The sequence below is a fragment of the Urocitellus parryii genome, chromosome 7 (genome assembly GCF_045843805.1).
Source record: "Urocitellus parryii isolate mUroPar1 chromosome 7, mUroPar1.hap1, whole genome shotgun sequence".
NCBI lineage: Eukaryota > Metazoa > Chordata > Mammalia > Rodentia > Sciuridae > Urocitellus > Urocitellus parryii.
In genome coordinates this window covers 75,256,840-75,280,378 of record NC_135537.1, presented here as the reverse complement: position 1 = coordinate 75,280,378, position 23,539 = coordinate 75,256,840, and the positions used below count along the sequence as shown (strand labels likewise).

The 23,539-nt window shown below is 35.1% G+C and overlaps 1 protein-coding gene across 2 annotated transcripts in view; it reads right to left on the bottom strand.

Moving 5' to 3' along the window:
* Positions 1–23,539, bottom strand: part of Atp6v1h (ATPase H+ transporting V1 subunit H) — a 101,808-nt gene that overhangs the window by 54,611 nt on the left and 23,658 nt on the right. For both annotated transcript variants that reach the window (XM_026394396.2, XM_026394397.2), the window contains 2 exons: positions 15,737–15,834; positions 9,411–9,603 (listed from right to left, as the gene is read on the bottom strand). In XM_026394396.2, the coding sequence (XP_026250181.1) occupies positions 9,411–9,603; positions 15,737–15,834 (291 nt within the window). The remainder of the gene's footprint in view (positions 1–9,410; positions 9,604–15,736; positions 15,835–23,539) is intronic.

Genomic DNA, 23,539 nt, shown 5'->3' with positions numbered 1-23,539 from the left:
CAGCATGAAAATTTCCTTCTCAGTTTCAGGATATGGGGGAAAAAATACATGACTAGACCATATTGAGAGAACCTCATCAGAAAAATCTTTTTTTGTTTGTTTGTTTTTGGTATCAGGGATTGAACTCAGGGGCATTCGACCACTGAGACAGTCCTATTTTGTATTTTATTTAGAGAGAAGGTCTCACTGAGTTGCTTAGTGCTTCACCATTGCTGAGGCTGGCTTTGAACTCGAAATCCTCCTGACTCAGCCTCCCAAGCTGCTGTGATGACAGGCATGCACCACTGCGCCTGGCTAGAGAAATCACTTTTAAAGAACACAGGGATTTGAAAATGATTTTTCAAAACATTTTCTCCAGTTTTTTTGATGGTCTAAATCATGCCCTTACAAATGGCTTAATTTTAGCTCAGTTGTATATATCAAAGTTGTGGATATCTAAAGACATTCTTTTGAGTTTGGGTCCTCAGCATACTCACATAAATAACTGCATTAACCCAAATTTAGCATTATTCAGCCCAAAAAACAAATATTTCTGCTATTGGACTGATCTCTTTAAATAATCCAAAATCTTTAAAAATTACAGATGATGGAAGCTCAGAAATTGTCAAAAAAAATTTCATGCATTATGGGTAAAAATTGAAACTACAAATATAGTTTACATAGAATTTTAAATCTTGCTTAGTGTTTGTAAAATATCAATTCTGCCTCTTATAAATCAAACAAAAATAAAGCACTACATCTTCATCCGGGCTTAACATTAATAAGAATTCACCTTACATATAAGATTTAAAGAGGCAAATTTCTGGTGTTCTATGATTTTACAAAGAGAAGAGACAGAGGAAAGAGTATGTATCATGTACTCACTATTGCCAGGCATCTCACTATTACTTCACTGAATCCTTATCTTACTCAGACATGAAGTGGGTTAAGTATTACTACCCACCCTTCACCAATGAGGAAACCATTTCAGAATTCAAGCCACTCTCCCAACACTAAACAAGCAAGTGCTGAATTCAAATCTAGGTCTATCCACTCCAGGCAGACTCCAGTCTCACATTGTACTGTCACTTAGAAAGAAAATTAAGAAAGAGCTATACTACTCTTCATATTTCAATACAAAAGATACAATTAATCCAAAGAGTTTCCATATTAGGTCAAAAAAAAAAAAAACTAAGAATCTCAGTCTGGCTCTACACTTCTTGTGGCTTTTTGAGCTTTGCATACCATAAACATTGTGAATTCATCAAGTCATTCCATCAAGACAAAGATTTAAACAAAATACAAAGGCATTTTCAAACAAAAATATGACTAACATACAGAAAAGGATAAGTAAATACAAACTGAAAAATAATACAGTTTACTTCCATATTAATAATTACTAAGGAAACTGTTGATTTTTCTATCAAAAGAAGTGAAAAGTCATACAAAAAATAAGAACAATAATTCAAGATTATCTTTCTAGAATAATCTAATTGTAAGAACATTGAGTCAAAGGTATTTTTCCTAATGGTTTAACAATTACAAAATATATCTTATTTTTTGAAAAGAGCTTTTCAATAACAAGTTTATGAACAACTTTCAAATTAGAAAAAAACATTTATGGACTAACAGAAAAAAAGGGATTTTCTTCCTCTAGTCTTGCTTTCTGTGATATGTTTTTATGTGGATTATTGTAGTGAATGTATTCTTTTTTCCTTTTCTTTATTTAATTTAATTTATTTATTGTGTGTGTGTGTGTGTGTGTGTGTGTGTGTGTGTGTGGTGGTGGTGGTGGTGGTGGTGGTGGTGGTGGTATATGTGTATATGTTACTAAGGATTGAACCCAGGACCTCACATGTACTAGGCAAGGGCTTTGCCACTGATCTACATTCTCAGCCCTACACATATAAACTTAACATATAAACTGAAAAATAATACAATTCACTTCTAGAATAATCTAATTGCACTGAAAACTAGCTTCCAGAGGCTCTGAGGTACACTAATTTTTCAATGCAGCAGCAGCTTCAAGCAATAGACACTATGTTATAGAATTTTATCATCATAGTTTTAAATATGAGAACAAAACAACCAAATGTTTTTTAAAAAGAAACTGAAATCAGTCAATAAGGAAATCAACATAAACATCAATAAATTCAATGCCATTACCCTATTCCTATAGAAAGTTTTTCTTTCAGCACTTTTGTTCAATCTCTTGTATAATCACACACATTTTGGGGGGGTCTATTTTATGCCCAAGATTGATTTAGTACACATTTATTTTTTGAAGGACATTACCCTATTGGCATCATCAGTAAGGTCTAGTGACAAATTTAGGAGAGAGAATAGTACTCACACCAGAAACATGAAAAAAAGGTGAAGCATGGAGAGGGAAAGCAAATGCCAAAGGCTCAGAGGACAACCCAGGAGCCCAACAACCTCACCTCCACTGACCATGGCAGATGCGCTCACTACCAATTTGAGTGCACACACCATCTGCAGTCGCTAATGTAAACCATGATCCACCTAAATTATGACGGGGGCTGAGAATTCAAAGACTCCCCTTGGTCCTTCCTTCTGTTTTTCAGTGCCCAATACAATTCATCTTGAATTGATGCCTTGTGTATTTAGGGAATAGAAATTATAAATAGCACATAAAATGTCAACAAGGCTCCATTGGAAAATTGAGGATAATTTATACTTTTTTCTTAATATTTCTCTATCGTACAATTTTTGTAAACAAATGAAAGATCTAAACTAGCTCCATTTTTTTCCAAATGGTAGATGCTTCATTTAAACTAGAGGATTTTAGTAAAATATGGGCTCCTATGAATTTACTAGATTAATAAGGAGGAAAGACAAGAGAGAAACTCACAACATAAACTAACAGAATTGGAAGGAGCTTTAAATCTTCAGAGAATAAATATGTCGAGTTGAAAATATGCAATACATGAATAAATTTATTTCACATGAATAAATTCTAAAAAATCAGTCTTGTTTCATGTAGAAAAGTATGCAATAAAATAGTAAAAGCAGAGCTGACAAAGAAGCTTATTTAGAGAGACTGGGCTTTGGTGAGTTCTTCCTCGTAAGAACTAGGCAGCACATTTTCCCCCTCTCAAGAGGAAACTTCATGTTTACTTTTTTAAATTCTGAGACAGGCTCTTTTTAAGTTGTCCAGGTGACCTCAAACGTGCAATCCTCCTGCCTCAATCTTCCCAGGTATATAACACCTTTAATTCACAAAATTTTCTGAGTCACTTTTATGTGAACATAAACACAGATAATAGAGACAACCAAGGTCTTATGTTTGATGAAGACGACTGAGTAAATTAAATAATGTCTGTACAAAGCAGTGATTAAAAAACATACAAGAAAAAAATATATATGTGTGTGTGTGTGTGTGTGTGTGTGTGTATATATATATATAAATAAAATCATTTGAAAAGTTGCAGAGTGAAATAAGGGGTTTTAGGAAATACTCTAGGCAAGGGCTCTGCCCTGATCTACATTCCCAGCCCTAGTAACCTTAACATATAAACTGAAAAATAATACAGTTCACTTCTAGAATATCTAATTGCACTGTTACCTCACTGAAAACTAGCTGCCAGAGACTCTGAGGTTACACTGATTCAAATTCTCCTCTCACATTACCTATGGTTTTCCTTTTCATAATCTCCCTCCACCCTTTTAATGGCACCCTTAAGGTTCCTGAGAAAATGTACCAAAAGTAGATGGAAAAAAATGAGTGCAGGGGAGATGGCAGAGTGGTAAAGAAAAAGATTTTGAAGCTGATAAATTACACTGAAGTTTCAATCTTATACTAACTGAGGAATCAACTTCTTAAGTCTTGGTTTCCTCATCTATAAAATAAAAATAATAATAGAACCTATTGGTTAATCATGAAGATTACATAAAGCAATGCATGAAAATGACTCATTAAATGTAACAATTATGATTCTCAGCATCAAACACAAGGTTAGCATGATGGTTAACAGCATGAGTCACACTGCCTGAGTTTGAATCCCTGCTCTTAATTTCTTAGCTATTTTGGCAAATTATTTAACCTCTCATTGCCTAATGAGAGGCCATGCATGGCTTCTTGGAATAATTAAATGCATAATACATTTAAATAATTATGACAGTGCCTGACACAGATAAGCTCTCAATAAACATTAGTTGTTGTTAATAACTACGGACATCCAGAAAAGAGTTCCTACACATCAAATTTTAAAATTTACAAGGTGACAACAAGCTATTAATATGCAATTTATAGAAAGAAAATAAATGGTCAATAAAATACTTAAAGATGTTTAGCTTTATTCAGTATTAACAGAATGCAATTTCAAAACAATGATTTCATTTTTGGTAAAAATCAAAAGAAAGACTATTAAATGCTAGTAAGAGAGTAGAAAATTCCCAATACATACTTGATATAAATATAAATTGGCACAGTTTTGAAAGACAGGTGATTTGGCATTATCTATAGTAAGTGTAAAACAGCATGTATCTTTGACTCCCCTTCTAGAACTTCATTAAGAAGAATTATTCATCAAAGTAAGCATGCATACATGAAAGAAACTGAAAATACCCACAAGCCCATCAATAGAATACTTAACGCTTATATACCAACACAGTGGAATATAGCCATTAAAAGGAAGAGTGAAGATCTATGTTTAGAGAAATAAAAACGTATTCTTTAAGAATTGGTAAGAATAAAGCTAAAAAAATAGGAAAGACAGTGGAATGAATCTGACATAACTTTCCTATGCTCATATATGAATACATGACCAGTGTAACTCCACATCATGTACAACCACAAGAAAGGGAAGTTATACTCCATGTATGTATGTATGTCAAAATACTTTCTACTGTCATGTATATCTAAAAAAAACAAATTTTAAAAAAGATAAAGAACAATATTTGTTATATGGTATCATTTTATTTTAAATATGAAGGAAAACCACACACTTATTTATATATTTATCTCTGCATGCTCAGAAACATCTAAAAGGTGACTGCATTTGACAAATATGATATCTATACTATTTATATTTTTGTAACACGTGTATATTACTTTTATTTTTGACTTGTTCATTACATATGAATAAATAATGATCAAAAGTACAGTTTCTGAAGCAAACAATAATAACAATACCAATAATAAAAATAATAATTTTTATGTTCTAGGGCTCTAATAAACACTAAATGAGTTAACAAGGGAAAGCCCTGGAAACAATGCATGACACAGTAAGCGCTACCTGAGATATGTCCACTATTATCACTCTCAGGTAGCATTCTTTTTTTTTAATATTTATTTTTTAGTTGTAGTTGGACACAATATCTTTATTTTATTTACTTTTATTTGGTGCTGAGGATCAAATCCAAGGCCTTGTACATGCTAGGCGAGTGCTCTACCACTGAGCCACAACCTCAGCCCTCTCAGGTAGCATTCTTAAGAGACATTACACTAAACAAGCCATCTGTCAAAATCCCATCTGAATCCTAAGGCAATCAACAAAATTATCAAGAGACAGTTGTTACAGTGAAGACATTGGCTCTGGGGACCCAATTAACAATACTTTATTTCTGTTTTACAAATGACTAGCTACCTAGAATAAAGATTCAAACTCAGCTCCTCTCTTGTTCTCAACTTCCTCATCTTTTCAAGGGAGGAAGTTGACTTACATAACTCAAAAATTCTTACATATTAATAAATACCTACAGTTTAAAATAATTATATACCTTTTTATTCTAATTTGTTATGTATGACAGCAAAATGCATTACAATTCATATTACACATATAGAGCACAATTTTTCATATCTCTGGTTGTATACAAAGTAGAGTCACACCATCATGTTGTCATACATGACTTAAGAGTAATGATGCCCATCTCATTACACCTTCTTTCCTACCCCCATACTCCCGCTTTCCCTCCCTCCCCTTTGCTTTATATCTAGAGTTGTCTAATCCACCCATGCTCCACACCCCCCACAACCCTTTTATGAATCAGCCTCCTTATATCAGAAAAAACATTTGGCTTTGGTTTTGGGGGATTGGCTAACTTCACTTGGCATTATATTCTCCAACTCCATCCATTTACCTGCAAATGCCATGATGTTATTCTCTTTTAATACTGAATAGTATTCCATTGTGCATAAATACCACATTTTTGTTATCCATTCATCCACTGAAGGGCATCTAGGTTAGTTCCACAGTTTAGCTATTGTGAATTGTACTGCTATAAACATTGATGTGGCTGTGTCCTTGTAGTATGCTGTTTTTAAGTCCTTTGGGTAAAGACCGAGGAGTAGGATAGCTGGATCAAATGGTAATTCCATTCCCAGTTTTCCAAGGAATCTCTATAATGCTTTCCATATTGGCTGTACCAATTTGCAGTCCCACTAGCAATGTATGAGTGTGCCTTTTTTCTCACATCCTTGCCAACACTTTGTTTTTTTGTATTCCTCATAGCTGCCATTCTGACTGGAGTGAGATGAAATCTTAGAGTAGTTTTGATTTGCATTTCTCTAATTGCTAGAGATGTTGAACATTTTTTCATATATTTGTTGATTGACTGTATATCATCTACTTGGAAGTGCCTCTTCAGTTCCTTGGTCCTTGTATTGTTTGAATTATTTGTTTTTTTTTGGTGTTAAGATTTTTGAGTTCTTTATATATCCTGGAGATTAGTGCTCTATCTGATGTGCATGTGGTAAAAATTTGCTCCCATTCTGTAAGTTCTCTATTCTCTTCACTTAATTGTTTCTTTTGTGAGAAGCAGCTTTTGAGTTTACATCCATCCCATTTTTTGATTCTTGATTTTAATTCCTGCTCTATAGGAGTCTTATTAAAGGAAGTCAGATCCTAATCCAACATGATGGAGATTAGGGCCTACTTTTTCTTCTATTTCGCGCAGGGTCTCTGATTTAATTCCTAGGTCCTTGATGTGTCCTTCTTTATCTCTTTTGATTAACTTTAGCTTAAAGTCTACTTTATTTGATATGAGGATAGAACCCCCTGCTTGCTTCCGAAGTCCATGTGAGTGGTATGATTTTTCCCATCCTTTCACAGTCAGTCTGGATGTCTTTTCCTATGAGATGAGTCTCTTGGAGGAAGCATATTGTTGGGTCTTTTTTTTTTTTTAATCCAATCTGCTAATCTATGTCTTTTGATTGGTGAGTTTAGGCCATTAACATTCAGAGTTACTATTGAGACATGATTTGTATTCCCAGCCATTTTTGTTTATTTTTGGTATTTAATTTGACTTGGTTTCTCCTCTGATTAGATTTTCCTTTAGTGTAATACCTCCCTCTGCTGATTTTCATTATTGTTTTTCACTTCCTCTTCTTGGAATATTTTGCCAAAGATGTTCTATAGTGCAGGCTTTCGAGATGTAAATTCTTTTAACTTTTGTTTATCATGGAAGATTTTCATTTCATCATCAAATCTAAAGCTTAATTTTGCTGGATATGATTCTTGGTTTTCATCCATTTTCTTTCAGAGCTTGGTATATGTTGTTCCATGATCTCCCGGCTTTGAGGGTCTGGGTTGAAAAATCTGCTGAGATACGAATTGCTCTCCCCCTATATGTGAACTGATTCTTCTTCTCTTATGGCCTTTAAGATTCTCTCCTTATTCTCTATACTAGGCATTTTCATTGTAATGTGCATTGGTGTAGATCTGTTGTAATTGTGTACAATTGGTGTCCTATAAGCCTCCTGTATTTGATTTTCCAATTCATTCTTCATGCTTGGGAAATTTTCTGATGTATCTCATTGAAGAGATTATGCATTCCTTTGGTTTGTAACTATGAGCCTTCCTTTATCCCAATAACTCTTAGATTTGGTCTTTTGATGCTGTCCCATAATTCATAGATGGCTTGTTCATGGTTTCTTACTATCTTTACTGTGTGGTCAACTTTATTTTCCAGATTGTATACTTTGTCTTCATTAACTGACATTGTATCTTCCAAATGATCTATCTAGTCTGTTGGTGATGCTTTCTATTGAGTTTTTTATTCGGTTTATTGTTTCCTTCATTTCAAGGATTTCTGATTTTTTTTTCAGAGTCTCTATCTCTTTCTTGAAGAAATCTTTTGTTACCTATATTTGCTCTCTCATCTCTTTGTTAGAATGATCAATTTTGCCTGTTTTTGCTCATTTCGGTCATCCTTTAATTCACAGATCATTTTAATTATGAACTTCCTGAACTCCTCCTCTGACATTTCATCAACTTTGCTGTCTGTGGATTCTATTATTGCAGTATCCTGGTTTGTTTGGGGCACTTTCCTCGCTGGATTTTTCATGTTGTCATGTGTTTCTATGTGTCTTCCATTCTTGCAGTGTGGATCTGAGATATTAAAGTTTCTACCATATAATCTTTTAGTATCTGTACAGATTATCTGTACCTCACCTTAATGTTGGGCTTCCAGACTCTTTATGTACGCTGCTGCAACTAAAGGTGGTGGCAGCAATAGCGGAGGTAACTCCAAGATAGCAGTGGTGGTGCCCAAAATGGATGCAACATATTTCAGAGATGGGGCTGAAAGGGTGAGCCTTACACTGTCTTTGGGATGCCTGCTCCGAGATGCAGCTGCTTCTAGGCCCTGTCTGTTGTTAAAAGGTAGAGGCTACTGCATGGAGAAGGCTATGGAGATGTCTGCAGTGTCCCAAGATAGAAGTGGGTTAGGCATGGGCTCCCAGCTGAGAGGTGAAGGTAGCAGTGGACTCGAACCTACCCTGGGCCTGGGTCCTGTGCAGGCTGGTGTAGGTGGTCCTGTGCCAGAGCCTAAATTGTGTCCTCAGGTGTCTGCCAGTGGCAGGATGGACCTAGGCCTATCCTGGGCCTGTGTCCCGTGCAGGTGAGCAGAGGCAGATCTAGGCGGAGCCTGAGCTCTGGTGGGTGTCTGCCAGTGACAGGACGGACCCAGGCCTACCCTGGGCCTGGGTCCCGCATAGGTAAGTGTAGGTGGATCTCTAATTATACATCTTTATAGTTGCCTTAGAAATATACTGCTAGTCAGTAGATCCAGAATCTAAAAAAAAAACAAAAAAAAAAACCTCCATACTAAAATACAGGCCCCATAAGAGAAAACTCCTCTAATAGCAGTCTCATGGCAAGCAATAAAGAAAAGGGAGACTTTCTTCAACTGAATATAACCAAATTGCCTTTCCTTACAAGTATTCTATGACTCACACATTTCATTGATTTAGATGGTTTCCTCCAACCTGCTCCACAGCCCCATGCCATAAAGACAAACCAATGATATCTTACTGTATGTTTATAAAACTACATGTAAAACATAGAGGGCAAGTAATTTTCCCATATGCTAAAATTCATATATACTGCACAATAGTAAGTGCCTCTGTCTCTCTCACACACACACCACTACCACCAAAAACAACAATAACAACAAGCACCAAAACTTACACGGAATGCTGCAAGAATGATCCTTGTGACTTTCTCCTTGACAGATTCTTGGAGGATGTCGGAGAGGACAGGAATGATATTGTAGCGCCGCAGGTGTTCACACATTTGAGGACTGAATGCCAGGAGCCATATTGAAAAAATCATTTGATATTGGAGTTGAAAGCCACACTTGTTACTCAAAACTCCCATTATGCTGAAAGGGAACAGGCATTTAGAAAACATTTAATATGATGAAACATCAAAAAAGAAATGAGTGATTATTCTTTTTGAACACTAATGGAAAAAGCCTCTCTGAATTGTGTCCTCAGTTTCTTTTCCACCAGCAACAGCACACAGCCAGATTGCTACTCAAAGTGGGCCATTTCCAGCACAGTTCCACTTAACCCTCTCTCCAAAAGTCATAGGACCTCACGTAGCAGGAGCATTTGCTGCATAGAAGCAACAAGAAAGGGAACCAAGACTTGTAATAGGGCAAACAGAACGGTAAGAAGAATATGATAAGCGACAGAGAGCTAACATCAACAGAAAGTCATGACAAAACAAATGTACACCTTCAAGTCAAATTTCATATGAAGATTTTGCATCTGTGCAACCAAGAGAATAGATTTAATATACACAGAAAACTCAGAGAAAGGAGGGAATGACTCCAGAGGAAACCTGTGAGGAGACTGAATTTTACACAGGCTATCACAGAATTTGGGGGTCAGAGAAAATCCTAGATGGATTATAGATAAATCTTCTACTTCACTGGAAAACTCCATGGAAATGAAAGAGATTTCCCCAAGGGAAAAAGTATACAACAGAAGATAAATAAGCAAATTTCCCTGCGAAATGCCTACATTCGGACAATGAAAGACAGAATTATCAAATAAGACCATTAAATCTGACCACCAGGTTAAGGGGAGCTCAGACACACAGAATGTCCAGCAGAGTGACTCCTAATATAAACTGTGGACCTCAGTTAACTACTGATGCCTCAATAAGAACAAATATATCGTGCTAATTTAAGACATCAATAAAAGGAAACTTCAGTGTTGAAATGAAGGGGGCACACATATGGAAACTTTCTACACGTGAATTTTTTTTTCTGTAAACCTAAAATTGCTCTATGAGTAAAAGCTGAACAATTTTCAAAATCTAATTTTACAATCTAAACCAATTAAATTATTAGAAGCTTATATTTGTGCCAATTCTCCATTTTTGTGATTTACATACAGTTCTAAACTTACCAAATTATTAATTTTCTCATATATGATTTACTGATGTCAGTATCTCAACTCCTGAGAAACCATGTAACTTTATACTATCAACACCTTAGAGACTGGTTTCCTTGTTCTCTGTTCCATTACTCAACTAAGCCTTCTACACTTGGCTTTGTGATGCTGGGGGGTGAGAACCTGGGAACCACATTTCTGCCATACCAGCTGGCTCCCTCTTAGGCTTGACCAAAAGGGAGTACTTGAGGCTGACTGCAAGGATGGAAGAAGGAGGAACTTTGCTGTGTTGGTTTTGTTTCTCTGGCAGCAGCTGAACTCAGTTTGCAGTTCTTCCAGTTCAGTAGAAAACACTTCATCAGACCAAACCAGACAGTGTGGGGCCCTCTCCCCAGAGGCCTGAGTCTGTGAATGAGGCACTTTGTCAGAATTTAGATATGTCAGTATCAGAGGGGTGGCACCTCCTCCTCAAAGGTCCAAGTTTTGGATGCATTTGCCCCTCCTTCAAGCACGTAAATTTTAGTGATCCTAACCTGTGACCATTGCTTCCCTCAGCTTTAGGGAAGTACTTGCTACCTCTCTAACACTTGAGTCATTTCTTCATTTAGTTTTTAGAACAAAGTAGATAGTAAATATAGACTTACTTAATAATTCTTCATATCAAATTTTCTGACAGAATCAGTTTTGTTTTGGTTTTTTAATAATAAGAGGGGTTGACCCAGGGAGCTCACAAACAGTACACTATTATAGAAACCAAAGCAAAGCAGAAAGATTTCAAAAGAGGTAGTTGTCAACAATGATAACCTCGGCAGAAACATTTAGAGGAGTTCAAAATTTACACACAATATATATGATTATGTTAAAAAGAAGTCTTCTACATCTAAATATTAGACACAAGAAATATCCTAATAAAGCAAAATAAAACTCCTGTTTTCCAGAATAAAGAAGGAACTGACTTCAGGATAACAACCCTGAATATAGTGAAGTAGCAAGAAGAACATGCCAAGAAACACCAAGAATATTAAGACCCAGGATATAACTAAATATACTGATTTAACAAGTATTTGCTAAAGAGCTATGTGGAGGTATAGAGCAAGGCACAAGGGATAAAACAGGAAGCAAAAATGATTCTGTCTATGCTCTCAAATAGCTTACAGGTTACCATGGGTGAAAGGAGGATTCACTGAGGAAGGAACCAGAGAAGTGAAGGTGGCATCCACCCTGTGCCATCCCTCTAATTAAGAAGGCAAGTTAAATGTGACTGCTGAGTTTTAAAAAATGTGAATCTGCAAGGCTGATGTGACTTTTAAAGTCACTGAGAAAGTCACTAAATGAAGTTGTAGAATACTAAAGGCTGCCTTTGATGGGTTCTAATATTTTCTGACTAGATTATAAACTTCATAAAGAGAAGAGCCATATATCTTTGTAGTCCCCATTATATGTAGCACAATAATATAGAAAGCTCAGGAAGTATAACTAGCAAATTCAAGATTAGAAGACGACTAAGGTCTGTGAGGCCAAAATCACTATTAGTGTTGTTTTACTTTTTAATAAGTTATTTTAAATCAAATGAATAAAAGGAATAGTGAGACAAAATAGATGGGTACTGGCTAAGACACACTTTGAACGAGATGCTGCCCTCCAAATCCATAAGTACCTCATACCTCATCACACAACATCACCCAAGAGTGTAAGATTTCAACTAGTTTTTCTTAAAACTCGCCTTTAAATTTTGCATTACTTTATACTTTCGAAACACTTCAAATTTGAGGATATAATAGTTCATAAATGCTAGTTGAATTGTGAAGACAATTAACTCCAGGAAATGCCCACTTTTAGCTGCAATACTTAAAAAGTCAATGCCAGTCTTCAGACTGTGAAGTCAACAATTTCAACACAATGAAAAGTATTTTATCTTACATAAGTACATAAATATTCAAAAATAGTGTTGTGTCATGTATACAATGGCTTTTTAGCCAAAAAAAAGCAGACTATGTTGATTAAACTGTACTTTTTTAAAATCAGTTATCTTCCTCTCATTAAACAGCCTATTCTTGCATTTTTTTTCTTTTCACATTATTCCTGCTTGTGATTTGAGAAGCACCAGAAACTAAAACTTCAATGCTAAGCAAGACAAATGGGAAAGTAGAAAGTATGTTTTACCTCTGAAAAAATAAAAGGATTAAATGACTTTCTAAATTGCTACACTATTAGCAAGTTTAGATATACCTTATTAATGTCTGTTCACAACCTAAAGATTTATTTGATTACTGCTCATTTCATTAGTGATGATTAGCATACCAAAATACAAAGGCTAAGTCAATACTGTTGACTGTTCTCCAAAATATGAAATATAGTAATTGAGACAGCAGCATTTAGTTGGAAGTCCCTATACCAAGAGAATCCACTGGACAAAATTTTTAAATTTAAGTTAATTTTTTGAACAACATAAAAACTTTTTGTAGAGATTGCCACATCATGACTTTTAATTTCTCACAGGTATTCCAAAGGGGAAAAGTCTGATTTTTATTCAGTAGAATAAAATTTATTTTATTTTGCAATGGCTGTATGGACCTATTGAGCCCTTTTATAAACAAAGGACATGTTATGGGATCTTGGTGATCTTGGACTATTTCATAATCCTAAATATTATTTCATCATTATTAACCATAATTAATTATCTTATTAAATAAAAACTAAAATTAAAAAATTGAGACCTATATAATGATGATATAATGAAATATACTGAAATAATCATTATCTCTTCTTATTGCTCTGCCCAAAATATGGCATCATCTTCTAGGAAAGTAAAAAGACTTGAAACATCATTTTTGTAGTCCACATTTAGGTTTCTGTGCAGAAGAGCTGACATCACAATCTTAAGATTGCTAGTCTTAAAAAGACCTGCTTGTAAGGTTGGCCATTGGCTAGCTTTTAGGAACTTGGCTAGTAACGAGTTCCCTACATCAACACAAAATTTTCCCTAAATCCTAAGGGTAGCTCATTGTACCTACACAGTTTGTACAAATAATATGGTGTATGCTATGAACATCCATTGCTATGGTTTAAGTATCTGTGTCCCTCCAAAATTCATGTTAAAATCCTAACTTCCAAGGTAATAGTGTGATGAAGTGAGGTCTTTGGGATTAGGCCATACAGGCAAAGCCCTCATGAATGCAATTAGTGCCCTTAAAAGGGCCTAAGAGACCCTTTGACCCTTCGGTCATAAGAGGTTAGAGTGAAAAGACAGCCAACCTGAACCAGGAAGCAGGCCCTCACCAGACACCAAAACCACTAATACCTTGATCTTGGACTTCCCAGCCTCCAGAACTATCATAAGCCACTCAAATCTACAGTATTTTGATTTAGATAACCACTTTCTTTTTGGAGTCTGAAATTTTGATGTATTATAGTCAGTGGGTATCTACACTACTAGCCTCCAGTAAAATGCTTGGAAGATGAGACAATAATTAGTTTCTTGGACAGAAATCTCACACAAATGTTGCTGCATTTTTGTTGATGGGGGAGGGTACACTCAGTGGGACCTCATGAAAGGGAGGGAGCTCGAGGAAGCCTGCAGGTAAATTATTCCAGATTCAGCCTTTGTCTTTTTCACTTACAGACTAGCTGTGTGCATCCTGACCACATCTCTGCAATAAAGTTTAGCTATGAGTCCCAGCTGCTGACTCCATGAGTCTTCCTAATCTCCCAACAGCAGAAACACACAGCTGAGAATTCAGAACTTTTTACTTTCCACCCATAATAATGATTAACAGAAGAATACATTGCACAATCATTAATCAGAAGACTTAAAAGCAAAGTGAGAAATAGCATTCTGTTCTAACAATGATGGTGAAATTATGTGTGTTTAGATGATTATACCATAAAAAAATTTTCTCAGATGCAATAATTAATGAGTAAGCAATATATGTCTTCTATGGACAAAAAGGAAGTACAGTTTTCTCACTTGTTGGTATTGAACACAAAAATCTTCAAGACAGTATTCCACAACAAAAACCTAGTCAATTTTGCTCAAGAATATGTGATGATTTTTTTCATTGTTTTATGGTATTTATGCATAAAATTTACTTACTACAAAAAGAGCTGCTACATTTAAATTCCTATTAAAATTTCTAATAGTCGGTTTTTACTTTCTCTCTATTTTTGATTAATTAATTTTTCATAAGAAAACTAAAACTATATTTTTTTAGAAGAACTACTGGACCAGATGGCAAACTGAAATAACTACTTTTCCTGGTAGATTCAGGGGTAAATAGTCATAAATATATTGAACATACATACTAACTCACTGAGTCAGTGGAGATTGAGTGGTACATGATGATTTAAATTCAATTCATAAGAAAAGCTTTTTGCAGAAGTCTAAGAAAGTTTAAAAAACTGCACATATTTGTAGAGGGAATCCAGAATATTCAGATCCCTTTCACAGTATTCATCTACTGAAGATGTAACATAAAGTTCTGAAAGAGTTTGATGCCACACACATATTGTCAATCAACTATTGCTCTAAATCCTTGCTCACCAAAGAATCTACTATTGATAACCTAATTTCATATGTTTACTTTCCAACAAAGACACAATGCCCTCATTAACTAAAAAGAGTACAGTATAAATTGGGTTTCCAGTGATAAAACAGAAATTCCAGTATTTTGGGGGAGATTTTTCTTAGGTTGTTTATTAACAGCTTCTTAAAGTTTTCGTACCTGCAAATTAGGACCCCACAAGAATGGACTAAATTATATGGCTTATAAAAACAGTTGACACTCACTTTTTTCTGATGGGACATTTCCTAATTGATTTTTATCTGTATTCATCACATAATACTTTTATAATTATTTTGTTTTCTGAGTTGTTCCGTCCAGCATTAGGATCTTAGAAGGCTTCAACCTCTTTTAAATGCACAAACCAGTAAGGGAAGGGAAATGTTCAGTTTGATAGTTATTGACTTATAAGAAAGTTAGCATAATCCATTGTTAAACAGACATGAAAATATAAAATACTTCTGTTGGATGATTAAATGTATTAATTTCTTTGAAAATGTCAGGGAGAAATGCTTTTAAATGTTATTCTACATCAAAAGTAAAGGGCACTCACCAGTTTACCCCATCTGCTTCCACCCAGGCAAAACGGTACTCGTTGACCCGGAGCATCAGCTGCAGACACCCAGCAACACACTGCACATACTGAGAACTCTACACACACAAAAAAAAAGTACATAGTTTTAAAATGGGAAAGCATTTAAAGTCATGAAATCGTGCACACCCATTTCTACAGGAAAAGTTTAGTTTTTTACTGAAATTGGTTAGCATCATTTCATCAGAAATTCCCTGATATCTTTTCAAAAGTTGATCCTCATGTTTGCCTTTATCTCTGCTTCTTAGAAATGAAGATGATTTTGTCTCCCAAATTACACCTACACAATGCAAGACAATTTAACATACATAATTAGGGAAATAAAGACATAAAGTAAAAGTATATTTGATACAGTTTGATAAATAAGCATAATGAGTTGTAACATTTCAAATACTCCCAAATAGAGGCACTATAGAGAAAAAAAATAGTAATTATTCATGATTATACAAATATCAAAGAACAATAATAAAAATGAAAAAAAGAGTGGATGCATCAAGACAGACCTATAATTAAATGACTTTAGACAAGTTATTGAATCTTTCTAATACAGTATTTAATTTCTTGGTCCTTAAACTGAAGGGGTACTGTTTGTTTAAGGAAAATAATTAACTAAGCACACAACTAGACACAGCTTCAAAAAAGATCTGTATGGCACATTTAAAAAGTCAAATAAACACCTGTAAAAGGCAGTTCATGATTCTTAAAACAGTCAGTTAAATAGTAACTACCTTATAGAAATTGAGTTTAAATCTGAAATTTCCAATAAATATGAATCATTCTCCTCAAAGTTACAAACCCCTCCTTTTTACCAAAGCTAGTAGAAATACCTGGTCTGGGCTCTTCTTTAAATAGTTACAATGAGTCTTATATTTTTTAAGAAGTGGAAAGACTTAAAAGAAATTTCAGACTCTAGCCTTCATAAAGAGCATACTATTAAAAACAAATTTTTCAAAGGAAAGAACCATGGATATTATAAAAATTCACAAAACCTAATATATATGACACTACTAAAATCTATAGTATCATTTAAACAACATTTGTAAAAGTCTAACACTTCAAAGAAAGTCTGGGCACTCAAATACAAAACTGCAATGATATCATGTACATTTGGTAGAAATAGACAAATGTTATCAAGAAAAAGGTTATATGTTATGCTCCACCTGGAAAGTAGTAACACTGTTCACACAACATATCCAGGAATATACTTGCCTGAAAACTCAAAACATTAGCATAATGACAAAAAATAGTGCATTTTCAGCTCCTAAAACAATCTCGATAATGGAACAAAATATGTATTTTTCCAATTAAGCCAGAAGGTACAAACCCTTACTAAAGAAGAGGAATTCCACCTTTCACGTTTAGAGAGATATCTTGTGGAAGATTCTAGACATAAATGAAAATGGGGGGGGGGGGGGAATGGCAAAAAAAAAGGGTACTCTCTCCTCTTCATTTATCATTTTCCTCTCAACACAAAAATTCTTGATTTATTTTAAGTCTTTTCTATGTTCCTTTACCATGGCTATTGAAATCTGTAATATAGTACAAGTATGGATTCTTCACCACTGGTGGCAGCTTCATTATAAATGAACTGGTCCTACAGCTGAGGGTACTATACTTGTACACTGTCAAAGGACCCTGTGCTTCTCCTTAATAGGCAGTGGCACACATTTATTGCAATAATCAACTGTGTAATTATTAACTTAATGCTGTGCCCCCAGACACAATGTGGCCCTCCGAAGGCAGGACTCATACCCATCTTGTTCAGCACTTCACTCTCAGCATCATGCTGTACCTATAAGGCACTCAACAAATATTTCCCAAATTAACAAACAATGGAATGTGCAAATAAACCCTATATCTTATACTAATTCCAGATGAGTAGTGCCCAAGTAGACATGATTTGATGTCTTAGACATGATTTAAAAGTCTAAGACTGTGATCAAAATTGCTATACTGATAATAATCAAAACTGTAGAAATAGACACAATTTATCATTATTACCCTATCTCTTCTAGAAGCCAAGATAATTTGATTAATTATTCAAAGTATTTCCTAGAGAAATTATGGACCTAATATAACTGCCTATTTAAATTTAAATCATCTCAATTTGAGAACTCATGTAAATTTCTAATTTTCAGTTATGTCATCCTACTTTACTAGGAAATTTAGAGTATTAATAGCTCAGTTAGCTCAATAGTTTCCATGTAAGTTGCTAAAATAATTCATTTCTCCACTGAAGAAGTATTATTGTATTTGGACTGACTTATCCAATAGTCAAACAAAAAAGAACGTTGTAGATACTCACTGTATTATTTCCTGAATACTCTTTCTTATTATTTTTTAATATCATTCACATTTAGTTCTTTATTTTAAAGTCTTCCATGTAATAAAAATAAATTTTTTAACCTTTGTAACTATCAAAATATGTCAAAAATGAGCCAGGCACAGTGTGTGCTCCTGTTAATTCCAGTGACTTGGGAGTCAGAGGAGGATCACAATTTTGAGGCCAGCCTGGGCAACTTAAGAGAGACCCCCATCTTGAAAAAAAATAAATCTTAAAGGCTAGGGATGTAGCTCAATGGTAAAATGCCCCTGGGTTCAATCCCCAGTACCGAAAGAAAAAGAAAAACAAAAACAAAAACAAAACAACTTTTTACAAAGACAACTTATGAACGTGTATATTTTTCAACATACTTTCAAAAAAATATCAAAATAAAAGGAGAAATTGAAATTTCCCATTTTAATAACATGAACAATTCATCATTATGACAACCACTTCTTCAAATGGGGAATATAAGGCTTACACATTTGATATAATTGTTGAAATTAAAGTAATGAGTTCAAGCTGGATGCAGTGGTGCATGTCTATAATCCTAGAGAGCTAAAAGGCCGAAGGAAGAAAATCACAAATTGGCAGACAGCTGGTTGACCACCGCTAATCATCTGTCATTTATCCATTTGCCCACCATTTGCCAGCAGACCACCCACGGATCGAAAGCTGCCCACTGCCGCCTGGAAGTCCATATCAAGAGTACCCACAGGTTTGGTTACATGAGGCCACTGCCATCTTGGGACACTGGCCAGGCCTGGACTCAGGGCCTGCAGGTTTGCCATAACCACTGCCACCATCTTGGGGCATGGCTGCCTCAGTCTAGGGATACCAGCCAGGGCCTAGAGATATATTGTCAGGGTACCTGCAGGTCTGGTTGTGCCTGAGGTCTTCCTGCTGGGTAAGCTAGTGGCTGTCCTCTGGCCGCCTCTTTGCAGGGTTGCTCCTTTGTGTGAGAGCATCCCTGGTGGTCTCTCTGCAAGCTGAAATGGCATTGAGATCTTGGGACTCCAGCAAGGCAGCACCTGGGAAATCTGAAGCCCAGGTCCATCAGATTGCAGCTGAGTCTGTGTGGGGCCAGTGTGGGCCTGGCAAGCCTGTGGAAAGCTGGAAACTGAGGGCAGCTCCCCAGGTAAAGCACAGGTTGGAGAAACTGGGCTCTCTCCCGCTCAGTGAGTCCAGAAGTGCACATGGGCAGAAGGGGCCAGCAAAAGAGGCAGGAAGACTAGAAGAGGGTGTGAGGGCATCTTGCTATAGGTTCACCCAGCCAACGGGTCTGGCACCCACAGGACTGGAGCTACCATCAAAATTCAGATAACCCCACCTACCAGCAGAGAAGAGGAGCTGAGAAAATTTTTAAAAGCCAACGGAAGCAATCGTTCAATTTTCCATTGAGACTTTCCTTTTTTTTTTCTTCTCCTTCTCTCTCACATCTCTACCACCTTTGGATCCAAATATTTTCCATGTATCAATTTATTGAGGAATGGGATGTCTGAATAGTATATTATAGTTTTATTGTATATTCTTATCTTTATATTTCTATTTTTTGATCCCCCTATATATTTTTTCTCCTTTATCTGTCTCCCTGGATTCTTCTTCTTGCCTCTCTCATGCTAACAGCCAACTGTTACTAATTCCTCCCCCTCACTCTTCCTATAAATTGTTACCTCTATCTTCTCTTCTTTTCCCTCATGAACATCACATCTCATACTACTTCTGTTCTCTCACTATCCATCGTTTAAAAAGGTAAACCCTTTTAGCAAACTTACTGTTTATATTTTAGACAATAATTGAATACATCATTCTATGTATAGTGACAAAACTGTAGACATCTTAATAAGAGCTATTTGTTTGAAGGTTGTACATTGTTTGCATTGGGTGCTGTTAATATTGGTCTCCCTCTTAAAGGTGAGGTACTGGAAGCCTTCAGGGATACTGTAAGTCTACAGGATAGAAACTGTACTGCCTCAGATCCACACTGCTAGATGGGAAGACACACAAACAACATGAAAAAACAAGAAAACAAAGCACCTCAAACAAACCAAAACGTTCTAACAATAGAATCCATAGACAACAGAGTAGAAGAAATGTCAGAGAATGGGTTTAGAAGGTTAATAGTTAGACTGATCTTCAAACTAAAGAATGGTATCAGAAAGAAAATGCAGGCATTGAAAGACCACTTCTATAAAGAGGCAGAGATTATAAAAAGGAAGCAAGCAGAAATCCTCGAAATGAAGGAAACAATAAATCAAATTAAAAATTCACTGGAAAGTATCACCAACAGACTAGACCACCTAGAAGACAGACCTTCAGGTAATGAAGACAAAATATATACTTCTGAAAATAAAGTCAACCATACAGAGAACAAGGTAAGAAATCATGAACAGAACTTCCAAGAAATATGAAATAACATGAAAAGATCAAATTTAAGATTTATTATATACAAAGATGTGGAGATATAAGCCAAAGGAATACACAATGTTTTCAATGACATAATATCAGAAAACTTCCCAAACCTAAAGAATGAAATGGAAAATCAAATACAAAATTCTTATTGGACCCCAAATGTCCAAAATTACAGCAGAACCACACCAAAGCACATTATAATGAGAATGACTAACATACGAAATAAGAATTTTAAAGGCTATGAGAGAAAAAAATCAAATTACATATATGGGGAAACCAGTTTGTATCTGAGGGCTGAGAATATGGCTAGTGACAGAGCAACCCTGGGAATGACGAGAAGGAAAAAAGCATCACCTGAAGGATCCAATAAAGCAAAGTTCTCTAGTAGGAATCATTTTCCTTGCTCTGAATCAGAAAATTAAACAAACAAAAGAATAATCAAGAAGTAAAACACCTCAGGCTTAGAGGAAAAACTAAAGCAAATACTTTGATAATGTCAAGATTCTTGAGTACAGTATATGTTGACATCAGGGACTGTAAAAAAATAAAATAATGAAATGTTGCCATTTCCACTGTTAGTTATTATTACAAAAGATAGATTCTGATGGAAGGAAAGAAATGGTGGAGAAGGGGTAGGAGAAAAACTGAGCACCTACTATGTGGAAATTCTTCATATAAGGAAACAACATATTTTTGTTTCATCTAAGTCTTCCAGCAACACTTTTAAGTATATATATTATTCAGCTTGCTTTGTAATTGAAGAATCGGAATTTTAATGAGATGATACAACTTTTCTAAGTCCATACAACTAAATGGCAAAGAATGTCTAACCCAAGAGGGCCTAACATAATTCCTTCCAGCAAACTGTGTTTCTTCCCAAAGGGCAAGAAATTCTCATTGTTGAACAATTTTCATTTCTTCTGGAAATGTGCTGCATACAACATCATTTTACTATGAAGTCAAGTGTTGCTTATGGCAAAATTTTTCACATTTCCTACATGTATGAAAAATGGATAAACAAATGAGGAATATAATGATAATAGTGATTTTTCTATGAAACTATTTCTATCCCTGTTTTTTTTTTCCTGGTACTGAGAGTTGTACTTTATCACTAAGCTACATCACCAGTCTTTTTTTTTTTTTTTTTATTTCAAACCAGGGTCTTGATAAGTTGCTGAAGATCTCACTAAGTTATTGAGGCTGGTCTCAAACTTGCAATTCTCCTGCTTCTGCCTCCCAAGTTGCTAGTAGTTGAGATATTCTTGCCTTTTCATTTTTGAAACACTGGTTAAAAAAAAAAGCAGCAGTACGGATCATGTATGTTTATTGTTTTAAAGTAAAATTGAAAAGTTAGCAATTAAAATATTAATTATTCTTAATTTTTAAAAAAGTGAGACAGACTTGGATTGGCACAAGAAGTGAACTCTCTACATACCCAAGCTAGTGTTCTTCTCACTGTGCTATGTATTCTACCTGAGAACCTACCACAACCTGCACTCTATGCAACAAACATCAGTGATAAAGAAAACACCATCTTTACTTCTCAACACATTTAAGAGAATATTATTTAGATAAACTCCCTGATGTTGCTGAAAATACAAATTCATACCATACTACAGTACAATAATTACATCAAATGGAAGGAAATTAATAACTGACAGAATTCACCGTCCTAGAGAATATGGTCTCAGAGATTCACAGTCTACAGAATTACAAAGTAATTCAAGAATTAAGAAATTATAATGTAAATGCACAATAAAAGAAATACAAAAGCATCAGTGATATTGTACCAAAGTAAAACCTAATATTTTAAAATTGTCTATGGACAATTTTCATTACTCATTTTGATGATAATATGACTAAAGTACAAACTAAAATAAAGAAATAACACATTATTCATCTATATTTTGGAATTGTGAGCTCTTGGGAAAATAAAAGTCAGCATTGAAGCACAGAGCAGTTGTTTCATAGATACTGAGTGAAAATATTCAGGACACTGGTATCAGTGACAGATGAACTTTGGAAATATAACTGACTAAAATAAACTGCAGCAACCACTCTTACATGAAATGGAAGGATCCTGATTTAGTTTAATATGTTTTATGACTATTGAATGACTCTCCTTTCTTAAAACAAAAAGTAAATGTACATATATGTACATAGATGAGGTTTCTTTGCTTCTGTCAGAAAGACATCGACTTAAATTGCACAGGACAATATCAGGTATCAGTAGGGAACTGGAACAAATGGCACTCTCATACTTTGTTGAGAGGTGCATAAATTGGTTTAGAAAACTGGCAATATGTACTAAAATTAAATTCATATAACTCATTACTGAGCAAGTCCATTCTAGAATTAGGCACTCCAGATGCAAAAAGAATGTTCACAGCAAGATTATTCACAATAGCCAAAAACTAGAAGCAATCACTCAATATACAGCACTAACAGAAAAATAATGCTAAATGCTATGAGTAAATTTCACAGACACAATGTTGAACGAGCAAATCCAAGTAATTACAGATTTCATAACGTATGAATATGACTTCATTTGTATGCAGTTCAGGATCAGACTACATTAATTTATGGTAACAGATAATATAGTACCAATAATTTTATCAGAATTGAGGTGAAGGTAGATCTCAAATAGGTAGAATTACAATGTATAAACTCATCCCACCAACTAGCATCTGACCTGTGCATTTCACTTTACATAAGTTAAGACATTTAAAAAACAAAAAAGAAGAAGGCTGGGAATGTGGCTCAGTGACAGACCACTTGCTTAGGCCTTGAGCTCAATCCCCAGCAACGCCAAAAAATAATGGTAGGGTGGGGGCAAAAGAAGGGAAGAGAGGAAAAGAATCGAAGAAGGGAGTGAATACCACAACAAGAATCAGAAGTTTTGCCACACTATCTCGGGTACATCACTTAATCTCTTCAAAATTGTTTCACTATCAATAAAAGAAAATATCAACCCTAACAAACAAAAAAAATCTCTGCTATGAAATGGAAATCAATTTCTATAAACACTA